General features: G+C 49.6%; 1 protein-coding gene across 2 annotated transcripts in view; it reads left to right on the forward strand.

Moving 5' to 3' along the window:
• The window catches only part of SPSB4 (splA/ryanodine receptor domain and SOCS box containing 4), a 96,795-nt gene that overhangs the window by 12,267 nt on the left and 70,537 nt on the right, over window positions 1-13,991 (forward strand). For both annotated transcript variants that reach the window (XR_010125768.1, XM_054480141.1), the window contains exon 2: window positions 2,336-3,182. Coding sequence is in view for 1 of the 2 variants with exons in the window: in XM_054480141.1 (XP_054336116.1) it covers window positions 2,489-3,182 (694 nt within the window). In the remaining variant the exon portion in view is untranslated. The remainder of the gene's footprint in view (window positions 1-2,335; window positions 3,183-13,991) is intronic.

A 13,991-nucleotide genomic window follows, 5' to 3' on the forward strand; every position in this document is an offset into this window, starting at 1 on the left:
AAATTTCGTTCCCATTTTTACCTGCTTTGTGGCAGCTTTTTTCAGGTGAGTTTGCTTGGTTTGCCATGTTTTGTCCTGTTCATTTATTCCTTTCTTTCTTCTATAGCATCTTTGACTATATCCTGTGCTCGTTCCTCTTTGAAAGAGGTGAACCTTCTTGGATCAGCATTTTGCAGGAGACGCATGTGGAGGAGGTACCAAGAAGAGGGCAGGATTGCTCCCTGGTTCCCAGGAACTTTGTTCACAGGGTTGTCGTAGTGACTTCCTTTAGTCTTTGCTTCTACTCTGTCAGCAGAGTTCTGCAGCTGTGGGCTTCTCCCAATTCAGAGCCCTCCTCTCACTCTGCCTTGCCAACACACTGCTTCCTGTGAAGATGGCGGGTCTGTGGTTTCCTCTGTTGGCCCTGCCCTCCTCTTCCCCCAGGGTGTAGGAGGTAGCTCCCACTACCAGACCACATGCCCTGTTCCCATTTTTTTCTAATAAGGGATCATTAGTTTTTTCCTTCAGGGAATGCCAGCTCCCGGCTGGCTCTGCCAGCTTTCTCTGAGATCTGCCACTACAGGTGTCTTCTCTAGGTGTTTTCTCACAGTATTTTTGATCTTCACTGCTTTTGGTAGCCCTTACCTGTTTTTGGCAGCCTTTCCTTATAAGCTGTGGTTCAGGTTATAAATCTGTTCTAGTTTGCTGAAGAAGGAGCTTGCATTTCTTTTGTTCTCCTGGATTTTGGGTGATTTCGGATATGAAAAGGAGTAACTTTATTCTGCTATCTTAAAACTACCTAGTGTTGCAAATTGTTATGTGTTCTGGTATTCCCTCAGATTGAACATTACCCAGAGCTCTCGGAATAGGGTCAACATCTGCTGAAGCTGGGATCTGACAATAGAAAGGGAAGAACATGAGAGTTAAGAATAAAATGGAATGGTGAAAAACCCACAGGATACTTGTCTGTGCTGTGTGGCAGCAGAGTTCTTTTCGTCCCTACCTGGACTTTGGCTAGGGGTGCACCACTGTCTGGGTGGGAGGTTGAGGCCGGGGAGGGCAGGGCATGAAAAACACCCATCCATCTCCTCATCTGGCTCAGGAGAAGTTGTTCTGGGCCCAGCAGCTCTCAGGCCAGGGAGGGGAGGGCACATGCCTCTGCTCTGGACAGGGCTTGGCTCTCCATCTCTCTCCATACCCAGGGCCCGTCCAGGTAGTCCGAACTCCTTGGGTTCTGGCTGCTTTCCTAGTGATGGTGGCCAATTCCTTCTCCATAAAAACCAGGATCCTGTCTCAGGGAAGGCAGGCTGGGATCAGTGCTGTTAATGGTATTTACATGACCGAAGAAAGAGCTCACCCATCCAAAGGGAGGGGATCCACAGGGGATGCCCAGAGAACAGAGCCAGAGAGGAAAACCTGTTGGCAGAGTTCCAGGACCCTTTATATTATGGTCTCTCAAGTTCCCCCATCACCAGAGGGAGGTGTTTTATCCTCACTTTACTGGCAAGAAATCTGGAATATCCAAGAGGCTAGGAGGATTTCCTGTGGACCCGCAGTAGGAGATGGAGAGAGGGATTTGGATGCAGTTCTGTCTGGCTCCAGAGCCTGGACACCAGCTCCCTTATCATTCCTCCTCACCTCTATTGACCTCCATTCACCTTCCCTTGGAGCCCTCACCCCATCTTCCCACGCTGCCTGATTTCCATGTCCCTGGTGACCCTGCTGCACCCTTGTTCTGTGTCTTGCCTCTCAAGCCTGGCTACATTTTAGGAGGTTATTTAGGGTCCCCAGGACTCCAGGGTTGGGAACCAATGGGCCACACCCTACAGCCCTGTGTCTTGAGCAGCTGTGTGCCCCCCAGCCTTGGCACAAGGCTTGTCCCCTGGGATCAAAAGCACCTGGGTTCTCATCCAGGCTCTGACCTTGAGCAAGTCACAACTGCTCTGGGCTCATGCCTTATTTCTAAAATCAGACTCCCTATGATTGTTCTAGGTCCGGAACACAGACCCTGAAGCCAGATGACCTCGGTTTGAATCTTGGCTCAGTCACTTATTTGTAGTGGGACTTCGGCTAATCGCTTATCCTCTCTCTGCACTTCAGTGTTCTCATCTGTAAATTGTGAATAATAATGTATATCTCTTATAGGGAGATGTTAAGGATTAAACAAACTAATAAACATAAATAATTTAGAACACTGGCATATGGCAGGTGCTAGATTAGTGCCAGATATGAGTGTATGAATTATTACTATTATTGTGCATGCAAAGGGCTCAGCCAAGGCATGGACATAAATGAAGGGATTGGCAACTGGCTGCTGATGCTGCTGCTATAACCCGTGCCCTTTGCTTCCTTCCAGGAGCTTGGGCCCCTGCCGCAGCCCGGTAGAGGCTGTGGAGGTCTACCGTCCGGAAGCCTGGTTCCCAGCCCCGTGGCCCATTCCTGGCTACGGGGAGTGGAGGCTCCCACGAGGTGGCGGTGGCCTGCAGCGGCCCCCTCCCTGCAGTGAAGCATGGGCCAGAAGCTCTCGGGGAGCCTCAAGTCGGTGGAGGTGCGAGAGCCGGCGCTGCGGCCGGCCAAGCGGGAGCTTCGTGGTGCAGAGCCCGGGCGGCCGGCGCGGCTGGACCAGCTGTTGGACATGCCGGCGGCGGGGCTGGCTGTGCAGCTGCGGCACGCGTGGAACCCCGAGGACCGCTCGCTCAATGTCTTCGTCAAGGACGACGACCGGCTCACCTTCCACCGGCACCCAGTGGCCCAGAGCACCGACGGCATCCGCGGCAAGGTGGGCCACGCCCGCGGCCTGCACGCCTGGGAGATCAACTGGCCGGCTCGGCAGCGCGGCACCCACGCTGTAGTTGGTGTGGCCACGGCCCGTGCTCCCCTGCACTCCGTGGGCTACACGGCGCTGGTAGGCAGTGACGCCGAGTCGTGGGGCTGGGACCTGGGCCGCAGCCGCCTCTACCACGACGGCAAGAACCAGCCCGGCGTGGCCTACCCGGCCTTCCTGGGGCCCGACGAGGCCTTCGCGCTGCCCGACTCGCTGCTCGTGGTCCTGGACATGGATGAGGGCACACTCAGCTTCATCGTGGACGGCCAGTACCTGGGCGTGGCCTTCCGAGGTCTCAAGGGCAAGAAGCTGTATCCGGTGGTGAGTGCCGTGTGGGGCCACTGCGAAGTCACCATGCGCTACATCAACGGCCTTGACCGTAAGTTGTGCTGGGCTGGGGGGCAGGGCTTTCAGAGGCTGCCAGGCCCTAGGGAAGCTGGGCAGGCCACACCTCCATCGCCAGTTGGGAGGATCCTGCAGTGTGGAGGAACGGTCAGGACCTGGGTTTCGATCCTGACTCTCTGCTGACTTGGTGATTTGGGGCTGTGCCTTAGTTCTCCCATCGGCAAAAGCATCGCAATGATAGTAATCTAGCTCACAGTTGTAACGATCAAATAAAGTAATAGTAATCTAGCTCACAGTTGTGAAGATCTGGATAACATGTGTGAAGTGCTCAGAACAGTGACTGGCACCCAATAGGGGCTTTGAGTGTTGATGCCAATTACCAATCTTCCAGTCTGTACAAAGGTTGTACCAAATGACCCAAGCTAGTCACAATGGGAAGACAGTGACAAGTCCCCAGTCCCTGCACTTAAATGCCATGTACTCAAGTTATTGATAAGTAGTAAGTAATGATAACCATCCTTTATTGGCCACCTTCTGTATTCGAGAGGCTGAATACCCCAATTCCGGCACTTACGGGCCATCTGTTAAAGGGGGCAGCTGCCTCTCATCTCCAGCCGACTGTCATCTCATGGGAATGAAAACCCTGGGTTGTGGAATCTTGTGACTTTTTCCAAGAGAGCCCAGAAATCTAGATTGTGTGAACTGTTCCAATTTTTAAAGTTGACAGCTGCTGAAAACTCTATATGGGCAAACAAAATACCCTTGCAGGCTATAAACCAGCCCACACGCTGCTGGGGTTGACCCCTGACAACTCTACGGCTTCCTCTCATTTAATATACACAACCATCCGGCAAGATAAAAAGTGTAGGAACAAAGACGGTTACTGGTTTTGGGAGGGAGTCACTCAGGGAGACAGGGTGGCCTCTGGACAGAGGCACACGTGGCTGCCTGTCCTGAGTTGAATCCCAGCTGAGGGGCCAGGAGCCAGGAACTTGTGGGCTTGCACACTCCCCAACATCAGCCCACTAGCACCCATCCAGACTTCCTGCCACACCCCCAATGAAGCTCGCAGAGGTGGAGCTGAAAGCTAGAATTTCTAGTTTATTCATTCTAAATAACAGATGTAATTACCAGCCCCTGAGGCAGATCCTCCTTTTAGAAATAAGAAAACTTAAGAGCAGAGCTACAGAGAGCCGGAATCAGGGTTCCCCCAGTTCTGATGGCCCTGAAGTCCACTCTTTTCCTATGTTCTCCCATTTAGGTGAGGGACTGAGAGTAACACTCCAGAAAAGAGTAACACTTCTCCAGAAAAGAAGTCAAGGACAAGATTTTACTCAAGCAAAATTTACATTTACTGGAGCACAGGAAGGGGACATTTGATAGTTTCCAAGGGTGGCAAGCTAAAGGAAAAGTGGCTGCTGGTATGCTCAGCACTCTGGTATAATTGTCGACATTCTTGCTCACATTTTATTTCCATGGTTGTTGCCTACAATTGCCATTGAATGGCAAAATGTTGTTCCATTTTCTCTGTTTAATGGGTTAAATCTAGGAACTGATGATTATGTCCCTGAGAAGGGCTAATTTAGTCATCACAGTGCCTTGTGGAAAGTGTCTGGAGCCTTCTGAGACATAGTGACCAGGCAAATCCCAGCGGTGAGAAAACTAACAGAAACAACAAACAATCTTATTTAATGGAATTGGAAAACTTATTTGCTGGAATTAATCACTGGACTAGAAGAAAGGCCTTGGTGTACCAAGACTCTGGAGTCTGATGTGACTTATTTCCAAGTGCTCAGTGGTTTTGTGTCTTTGGTGAGTCATTCTTACTCCTTAAGACTCACTTTACTCGTCTGTAAAATAGGATAGTATCAGGTCCCCTTTTTGCTGCTGTAAGCTCTTGTGTGGTAGCACCAATAATATGGTAGCTGAGATTTAAGGCCTGACCTTGACACCCAGTGGGAGCTACCAGAGCCAACAGTTATACTTCTGTTGTAGGCTTCCTCTTGGCTATTAATTCACACTTGGGTTTTATTGGTTGCCTGGTTTTCAGGTACAAAGCCAAGGTGCTAACAGGGTTGCAGCCTGTGGGGCCATGCATATTGGGATCAGGAGCAGGGACCTACCTCAGGGAGATTGGGTGGGGAAAGGCAGTTGTGTTTGGGGTATTTTAAGTTTATGGGTCCTTCAGGTGGTTGAACAAGTTTGGTGGAAGTAAAATGTGAAGTGTTCTATCCTCCTCCTTACTGGCAGTGATTTTTCAGGTTGGCTGAATCTGGAATACTGAATCTAGGAGGAAAGAGAGGCCAGATGTCATGGGATGCAAGCCTGGAGCATCTTCCATTCAGTGATAGGGTTGGCTTATCTGCTATGGTACTAGCCTGTTCTCTAGGTAGGGGTAATGTTCTCTATCTCAGACAGGGGTGTGACTGCAGAAAAGGGAAGCTTAGCTTCTCTGGGCTTGAAAGTCCTATTCATGGCCAGCCTGGGACAATCTCTGACTCCAGAGTGGTCCATAGGAGAAGCTGCAGTGGAGTCTCGCAGGGATAGTTGGGAAGGGACTGTGTGATGCCTATAGCCTGTGTTCTGGGCTGAAGTCCACCATGAATCCCTAGGTTTGGGACTAGTTTGGCTCTAGGGAGTCCCTAAGCAGGGAAGGTGACCCAAGGTGGATCCTGTGGATGGAAAGGATTCTGAGTTAACGTCGGTTGTGGACATGGTGGCAGGTCCCCAAACTCAGACTTGATTGGGGTGTGAGGGACCAGAGTCAAAGACATGCTTGGAAGCAAAAGGCAGGCCAGGTCTCTGGGGTTGCTTCCCCACAGGATCATAGGAGGAGAGAACTCTGCCCGGGGCACCTCACAGAGCCAGGTCAGACCCTGGCCCCAGCACTCAACAAATGGCTGTTGGCGATTTTCTCCTCTTTCTGAACCTCAGTGTTCTCCTTTGAAAAAGGATGAGGATGATAAAGCTCACCGGCACAGAGCAGACACAGCAATTGGTGCCCCTGCATTGATTAACTGGGTGAACTGAGGCAAATTCTGGGGTTCACCTGTGGCTTAAAGCAAAATGGCCTTAATAGAGGCTTTTCCTCTAACATGATGAAAGTGAGGTAATGGATATCACTTTCTCAATTTTTGAATTTTTATTACGGTAAAAGCAAGACTTAGAAAGGGCTCACTACATTTAACTCTGGAAGCATGTATTTATTGAGGGCAAGAACTCCTGGAGGTGTGATTTCCTATTGCAAATGCATAACATTGTCAAACCTTCTGCAAGTGGAATTGTTTTGCTACACTGTGGAGTGAAATGGCTCAGCGTCTCAAAGCTAACTACAAAGAGCTGCAGGACGCACAGGGGCCCTGCCATCTAAGTGAACTGAGAAGTATGGAGCCGAGGCCAGGCAAATGGAGAAGCTGTCCCAGATTGTCCAGGGTGCAAATAATAATAATAATAGCAATAACAGCAACAACTAATACTTATGTAGTGTTTAGTCTGAGTGGGTGAGGGGGGGTGGTATTATAAACACTTTACAATTTTTCTTTTTTTTTTTTCTTTTTGTTTTTGTTTGTTTGTTTTTTAGAGACAGAATCACACCCTGTCACCCAGGCTGGAGTGCAGTGGTGCAATCATAGCTCACTGTAACCTCTCACTCCTGGGCTCAAATGATCCTCCCCTCAGCCTCCTGAGTAGCTGGGGCTACAAGGATATGCCACCACTCCTGGCATATATATAAATATGAATGAAACTGGCTCAGGAGGTAATGGCTAATTTTAAAAAAAAATTGTTTTGTAGAGACAGTGTCTCACTATGTTACCCAGGCTGGTCTTGAATTCCTGGCCTCAAGCAATCCTTCCACCTCTGCCTCCCAAAGCACTGGGATTACAGGCGTGAGACACGTCACCTGGCCATTTTGCAAATTTTAATTAATTTAATTTTTGTAATGACTCTTTGCACTAGTGCTATCTATATTATCATCTTCAGTGTATGATGAAGAAATTGAGGCACAGAGAGCTTGAGTAAGTTGCTGAAGGTGACACTATGAGTAACTGAGGGAGCCTGGATTCAAATGGAGGCACACACGGGCACCTTGTGGAGACATTTACCCTCAAGGCAGGGAGAGAATGCGTAGGAGCATCTGCTCCATCTGACTGGTGACTGTGCAGCCCAGGGCCAGGTCCTTGCCTTCAGCAGTGAGTTTGGGCGAGTCCCTGAGATGCTGTCCCTGTCATTTTTCCTCCTCTGGCTGGCTTTACCTCCAGCCCTCAAAGCTCTTGGCTCAGCATGGAACTCTGCAGGGTGTTCTGAAATGCTAAGTTGTATAAAGGCATCCCCAGCAGTGGCCATGGATCAGGCATGCTTGATCACTAACGGGGGAATGTCACTGCAAATGTCTCGACTGCTGTGAGGTGTGGGCCCCTGGGGTGGGCCAGGCCTTTGGAATCTGCTCTGGGCTGCTTTCTGGAATTGCTCCGTGGCTCCCCAGCTCCTCTCTCCACATGCTGGCGGCGGGAGGGCTGACAGAACGGCTTTGTCTCACATCTCGGAGTTCTTGGGTGGTGAGTGGTGTGTGAGTGACACAGGAAGCGGAGAGGAGTCTCAGACAGAGACAAGCGGACTTGGGGTCCCTGGCAGCTTTGATTTGGGGGTATTGATGACACTTTTGTTGGCTCCCATCCATGTTCTGTGCCCTGGGCTTAGGGTTTTACTCATTTTTTTTTCCTTTTCGTCGCAATAAGCCATGAGGCAATGTGACTGTTATTATCCCCATTTTATAGATGAGGAAACTGTCTTGGAAAGGTAACAAATTTGCCCAAGGCCACACAGCTAGCCAATGACACAGCTGTGCTTATACCCAGCTCTGCCTCCTATGCCTGGGCCAACCTGCCCAAGCCTGCCCACCGCTGAGCATGGCCTGACCCCACAGAACGGATGCCAGTGTCAGGGCTGACTTTCACAGGGTGGAGCTTGGAAATACAGGTATCTTGGGCCTAACTGGCTGAGAGGGCTTTCCCCCTGCACGGAGCCGAGGAAGCTATATTTCCAGACGTCTTTCCTAGATGGTTTAATTGATCTGCCAACAAGTATTTATTGGCTCAATGGCTGAGCAGAGGAGGCTGGCAGCTAGCCAAGGCTTCTGGTATTGATGAAGGCCAGAGAGAGTTTGCTCTCACGATGACTACAAGGACACCGTCTCCTTGCCAGAGCTGCACTCAAGACCTTCTCCCGTGCATCTCCCGGGGTAGTGAGGTCCTCCCAGCCTCCAGGACATCTGGACTTGGCTCCTCTGGGCCTGGTCGCCCCTTTGCCCCCATCCCTTATCAATCTGTCCTGACCCCAGCTCACCCCCAGGCCTCAGCTGAGGACTCTGGCTCTGCATGGGGAGTTTAGCGCTGACTTCTCCTGCATCTGCAGGGTTCACTCATTTTTCCACCCATGCATAGGCCTTCTTTCCCCAAGTGGTTATGAAGTTCCTCAGGGCAGGGATGGAGACCCAGGAGGTATGCATGGTGAACTGGGAAGATTAGGGACGTCATATGTGCCTATTTACTTGATATCGCTTGGATATTTGTTTCCTCCAAATCTCGTGTTGAAATGAGATCCCCCATGTTGGAGGTGGGTGTTGGTGGGAGGTGATTGGGCCGTGGGGGCAGATCCATCATGAATGGCTTGGTGCCCTCCTCGTGGTAATGAGTGAGTTCTCACTATTAGTTCATGTGGGAGCTGGTTGTTTAAAAGAGCCTGGCATCTCTCTTACTGTCTCTTACCATGTGACACACCTACTTTCCCTTTGCCTTTCGTCATGAGTAAAAGCTTCCTGAGGCCCTCAGCAGAAGCCGTGCCATGTTTGTACAGCCTGCAGAGCCCTGAGCCAAATAAACCTCATTTCTTTATAAATTACCCAGCCTCAGATATTTCTTTGTAGTGACACAAAACAGACTAAAACATGACTCTTGAAAGGAAAGCTGTGCATGTGGCAACAGATTTAAATACAACCAAAGGACGTATGGTGAAATAACCCCTCCTCTGTAGCTCGGCCCCCCATCCCCTCCTGCTGGCAGCCACTATTACAGTTTCTTGTCTTTCCAGAGATATTTGTGACAGATAATTTTTAGATTATACTGAAAACATTCCCCTGTATCTTGTTTTCTCCCTTCAATGGACCTTGGCAGTTATCTCCTATCAGTTAATGTAGAGCTGCTTCATTCTTTCTTAGCAGTCGCATGGGTCCATGATATGGTCGTGTTATAATCTAATTACTTAGATCCCCATATTTGGACATTTAGGCAGTTTCCAATCTTTGAGCATACATTTTGATCCCAATTGAAATTTCCTTTCTGCCCCCTCTAGCTAATTAACATCCCCAAGCCTCAGTTTTCCCATCTGTGCAGTGGGAATAATTATATGTACCTTGTAGAGTTGCTGTGAGTATTTGAAGTGATGCAGAAATGAAGCATGGCCCAGCATGTGGCTCACAGTAGGTTAATATTGATATGTGTTCCCTGAATTTCTGATTGCGGTGCTGAGCTCATCTTGTGCACCTGATGAAGGCTCGTGAATGACTTTGTTTCCAGTTTAAAATACAGTAGAATCACATTAATTTTTTCTCTGTTTAAAATTTATTAATTTGATATTAAGGAGGCTTCAGACACATTGTTGGATTAAGATTATTTGAGGTGTCTAATTCAGCCAGTCCTTACATAGTGTGTAGTCAGCATAAGACACCTAGCCCTTTACTTCACAGAATAGGCCCATAATGTGTGTGTTTTGCTTTTCTGTTGTTGCTGCTGGTGCTAATGCTGAAAGTGGTGGCTCTTTGCTGTGGCGACTGCATCTTGGCCTTTTCAACCACCCTATAGCAGCCCTTGCAACAGAGTACATAGTCGGTGCTCAGTAAATGCATATTAATGTCCTGGCCTCCCACCAACTGAATAAGCTTTTCTTTCCTCTGCCACAGGGGGACTTGATTCACAGTTGGCTGGAGCAGAGGGGCTGGCTATGAGCTGCCCCTGAGTGACCCTTTTCCCACCTCTCATTGTGTCCTGTGTACAGCACATCTGTCCCTGCACACAGGCGAAGCAGAGGCTGCTTGATGGGTTAGGCATGTCAATGCAGGATCCTGACGTTCAGAAACTGCCCCCTACCCTTTGTTTGAAAGGAACAGTCTCCCAGTTGAAAAAAGGCCTCGATCAGATGCTGTGGCCCTTCTCTGAAGGAAGTTTTCACATTAACACAGTCATAATTAGGTTCATGGAAGTCTGGCTTGCAGAAAGGTGGCTTTGAAATGCAGGTGACAGCATATGAAATCAGGCTTAATCAGGACAAGCATCACCGTGGGCCACAGCATGGTCTTCTGGGAAGAGCAGGGTTCAGGGGTCTTCCAGCACTGGCTTGGCTTCAGTCCTGACTTGGCTTCTAATTAGCTGTGACCCTGAACAAGTCATTTCACGCCCAAGCCTTCATTTTCTCATCTGAAAAACAGAAACTTATTTTGCTACGAGGTGTCAGGATCATGGATTAATATATAGAAAGTGACTGATCTAGTGCCTAGAACATAGCTACTGAAAAAGCGGTAGGTTTAAAAATGGATAATTATGACTATTACTGCTCTCATAAATTGGTAAAATTAGTTATTAAACATAGAAATCATTATGGTTATTAAATTTTTGTCCACACTGTGAAACTGAAGGATTTCACACTAGGGAATCTGTGATGGTTTGGATGGTCTTGGACTCGTTTCTCTCTAAGATACATGATGGAAATGCCACCTGAGGTTCAGAGGCCATTGTGAGTTTGTTGCAAATGAGCTGGGAGTGTTTAGCCTTCCCTGTGAGCGGTTTCAAATGTTTCCAGCTGCATGTCTTATTCAAGTGTTTCTCTAAAAGGCCGCAGCTCCCAGTGGTGACTTGCCTGGGTGGACATGCATTCACAAGGATACCCAAATGAGCAGCACCTTCACCAGCTGTGTGTAGGCAGACATTCAAAAGGGATGAGCTGCCAAGGTGACGGCCCTGAGGGCCGGCGTCCACCTCTGCGAAAATAGTGACTTGGTCTGGTTGTGGGCTGGCCATTATTGGACCTTTGGGAAAAAGGGAAGGGGAAGAGGTAAAGGGTCTCACCTTTTCAGGCCCTGGCAGAAGGGTGAAGGCAAAGGCCCCAGACACAGGGATAGAAGAGATGGTATCTGGCAGCCAATGCAAGACCCACATTTTACAGATGGGAGCTGACTGGACCAGAGAGCCGGGAGGCTTTGCCCAAGGTTACCTGCCAGTTAGTAGCAGAACCTGAACTAAAACCCAGGCCTCCAATTCTCCTTGAAAATGTTCCCCATCAGAAACAAGGGAGTGAGAATTCAATGCAGTCTATGAGTCTGTATTGAAAAACACAGCTGTGGGAGGATGTAGGAGCTTAGGAGGAGAGTGATTAGGGCCGGGGGTGATGCTGATGGGTCGGACGGACTTTCTGAGGGGAGGCCTTGGAGCTTGGGCAGAGTTTAGACCAGTGTCTCCCCACAACACACACAGATGAAGACCCTCCATGGCTTCTCAGTGCCTCCTGCACGTCAGAGACCCTGTCCTGGCTGCTGCTCAGACCATACAACCAGGGGGTTAGCACAGTCACAGATACCCAGGTAAGAACTGGTCTGCCTGTTTAGTACCTGCATGACCTGGGCATAAGTTTCCTAACTTTGCAGTTCCTCGGTATCCTCACCTGTAAAGTGGATATAGTGATGGCACTTACCCCATAGAGTTGTCAGCAAAGCTTCTCAAACCTCAGTGTGCATTCAAGCCACCTGGTGACCTTGTTAAAATGCTGATTCTGACTTAGTAGGACTGGGTCAGGCCCAAGATTCTGCATTTCTAACAAGCTCCTGGATGATGCTGATGAAGATGTAACACAGAGCAAGGGCCCCAATCACAGCTTATCCCCATGCCCCACCATCCACCTGTCTACCTTCCATGCTGAATGATCCTGCAGCCAAGCTAAAATGCATATTCCAGCCGGGCGTTGTGGCTCACGCTTGTAATCCCAGCACTTTGGGAGGCCAAGGCAGACGGATCGCTTGAGGTCAGGAGTTCGAGACCACCCTGGCCAACACGATGAAACCCTGTCTCTACTAAAAATACAAAAAAAAAAAAAAAAAAAAAAAAAAAAGCCAGGTATAGTACACATGCCTGTAATCCCAGCTACTCGGCAGGCTGAGGCACAAGAATCATTTGAACCCAAAGGTGGAGGTTGCAGTGAGCTGAGATCGAGCCACTGCACTCCACCCTGGGCAACAGAGTGAAACTGTGTCTCAAAAAAGTAAAAAAAAATAAGATAAAATAAAATGCACATTCCTCTGTGCCTTGGTCTGTGTTGCCCTCTTTGTTGGAAATGGCCCACTTCCCTGATTCCAGCTCAGCCTGGCGTTGCCAAGCCTGGCTCTGCCTTTGTCCTTGCCACCTGGCTGACTCCAGACCAGTCTCAGGCCTTGCTTGGCCCTGCTCCCAACAAGGCAGCTATGCCTTCTGCATTTCCTCCTTTTCACGTCCGGCCCCACTTCCCTTTCCAGCTACCAAGTGACTCCATTTATGTGCTCTGGAACCCAAACCCTGGAACCCAAATTCTTATGTTGCCAATGCAGTGTACACGAGTAAATCCACACTCTTATCCATGAATGTTCCTGTGAGGGTGACTTTGTTTGGCAAGGGATTACTGGAAATGGAAACAGCTCTTTGTTAAACAGTCATTGATTGAGCACTCACAAAAGGCCAGACACTACCCAGCTCCACCGCCTTGCACGAAGGCTCGTCAGCACCCTACGCAGCGTAGCTCATTTAATCCCCACAGGTGAGGAGAAGTGCTGGTATCACAGTCCGCACGTGTGGAGATTGGGCCTGAGGGAGATGAAGAGCCAGCACTTGCTTGGGAGGTGTCTGTCCCGAACTTGAGTCCAGGCCCTACTCCAGCACCCACACCTGTAACCTCTGTGCTACTCAGGGTCACATTGAGTCTTCAGTGGTTTTGCAGGTGGTCCCCGGCCTTGGATTGACTGTGCTTAACAGGAGTTTACTGAAGCCAGCATTGGCAGCCCCCAGTACCACAGCACTTAGATACCCTTAAATACAGGACAGCAAACTGCATTCACTCTGAACTCTTCTGACTTGCTGATGATTCTGAGTGGGTGGTGCTGGGAAAGCATTGAACAGAGGAAGCAAATTTGCCGGGTCGGGGGATGGGGTTTAAGTGAGCAGGGAGAGCCAATGGCCTGCCAGGCTGGCGGCAGCCTTTATTTACAAGGTTGGGAGCCAGCTGATTTGCTTTGGTTAAGGCAAGGGGGCGGTTAGCGTGAGTTACGGCCTCGCCCAGACACTAATAAGGCTGCTTGTCTGAGGCCTTCCATAATTCAAGCAAAGGCTGTGCCGCTTAATGGCCCTTCTTCGTCAGATCTTCCAGGACTCGGTGCCTCCTTAATGATTTATTTGCTTGGGATGAAATTAAGCCAAGACAGTGTGAGCTTGGAAAATACTGCCGTGCAGGCTCTCCCTGGTTCTTCATCCTTCGCAGCGGCTGCTTTCTATAAATAGAGCCGTGAGTTCTGCTTCGTGACCCGCCTGCTGGGAGCCCCAGTGGGCACCTGGTGTCTCCCATCCCTCCTGTCTCCCAAGCCCATGAACTCACTAGTGAGCAGCAGGGGGCTGGAACTGCCAGCAAAGACCTTGTCATCGTCCCAGCTTTGAAGTCATTTAAGTAGATGCTTCTGAGTCGATCCAGGGAGCCACAGCTGACTTCCAGATCTTGCCCTCTTTGTTGATGTTTCTCCCTCAAATGCAATTCATGAGGAGGTCCCAGGGTGACAGCG

Source organism: Pongo pygmaeus, chromosome 2, assembly GCF_028885625.2.
Source record: "Pongo pygmaeus isolate AG05252 chromosome 2, NHGRI_mPonPyg2-v2.0_pri, whole genome shotgun sequence".
NCBI classification, from domain to species: Eukaryota; Metazoa; Chordata; class Mammalia; order Primates; family Hominidae; genus Pongo; species Pongo pygmaeus.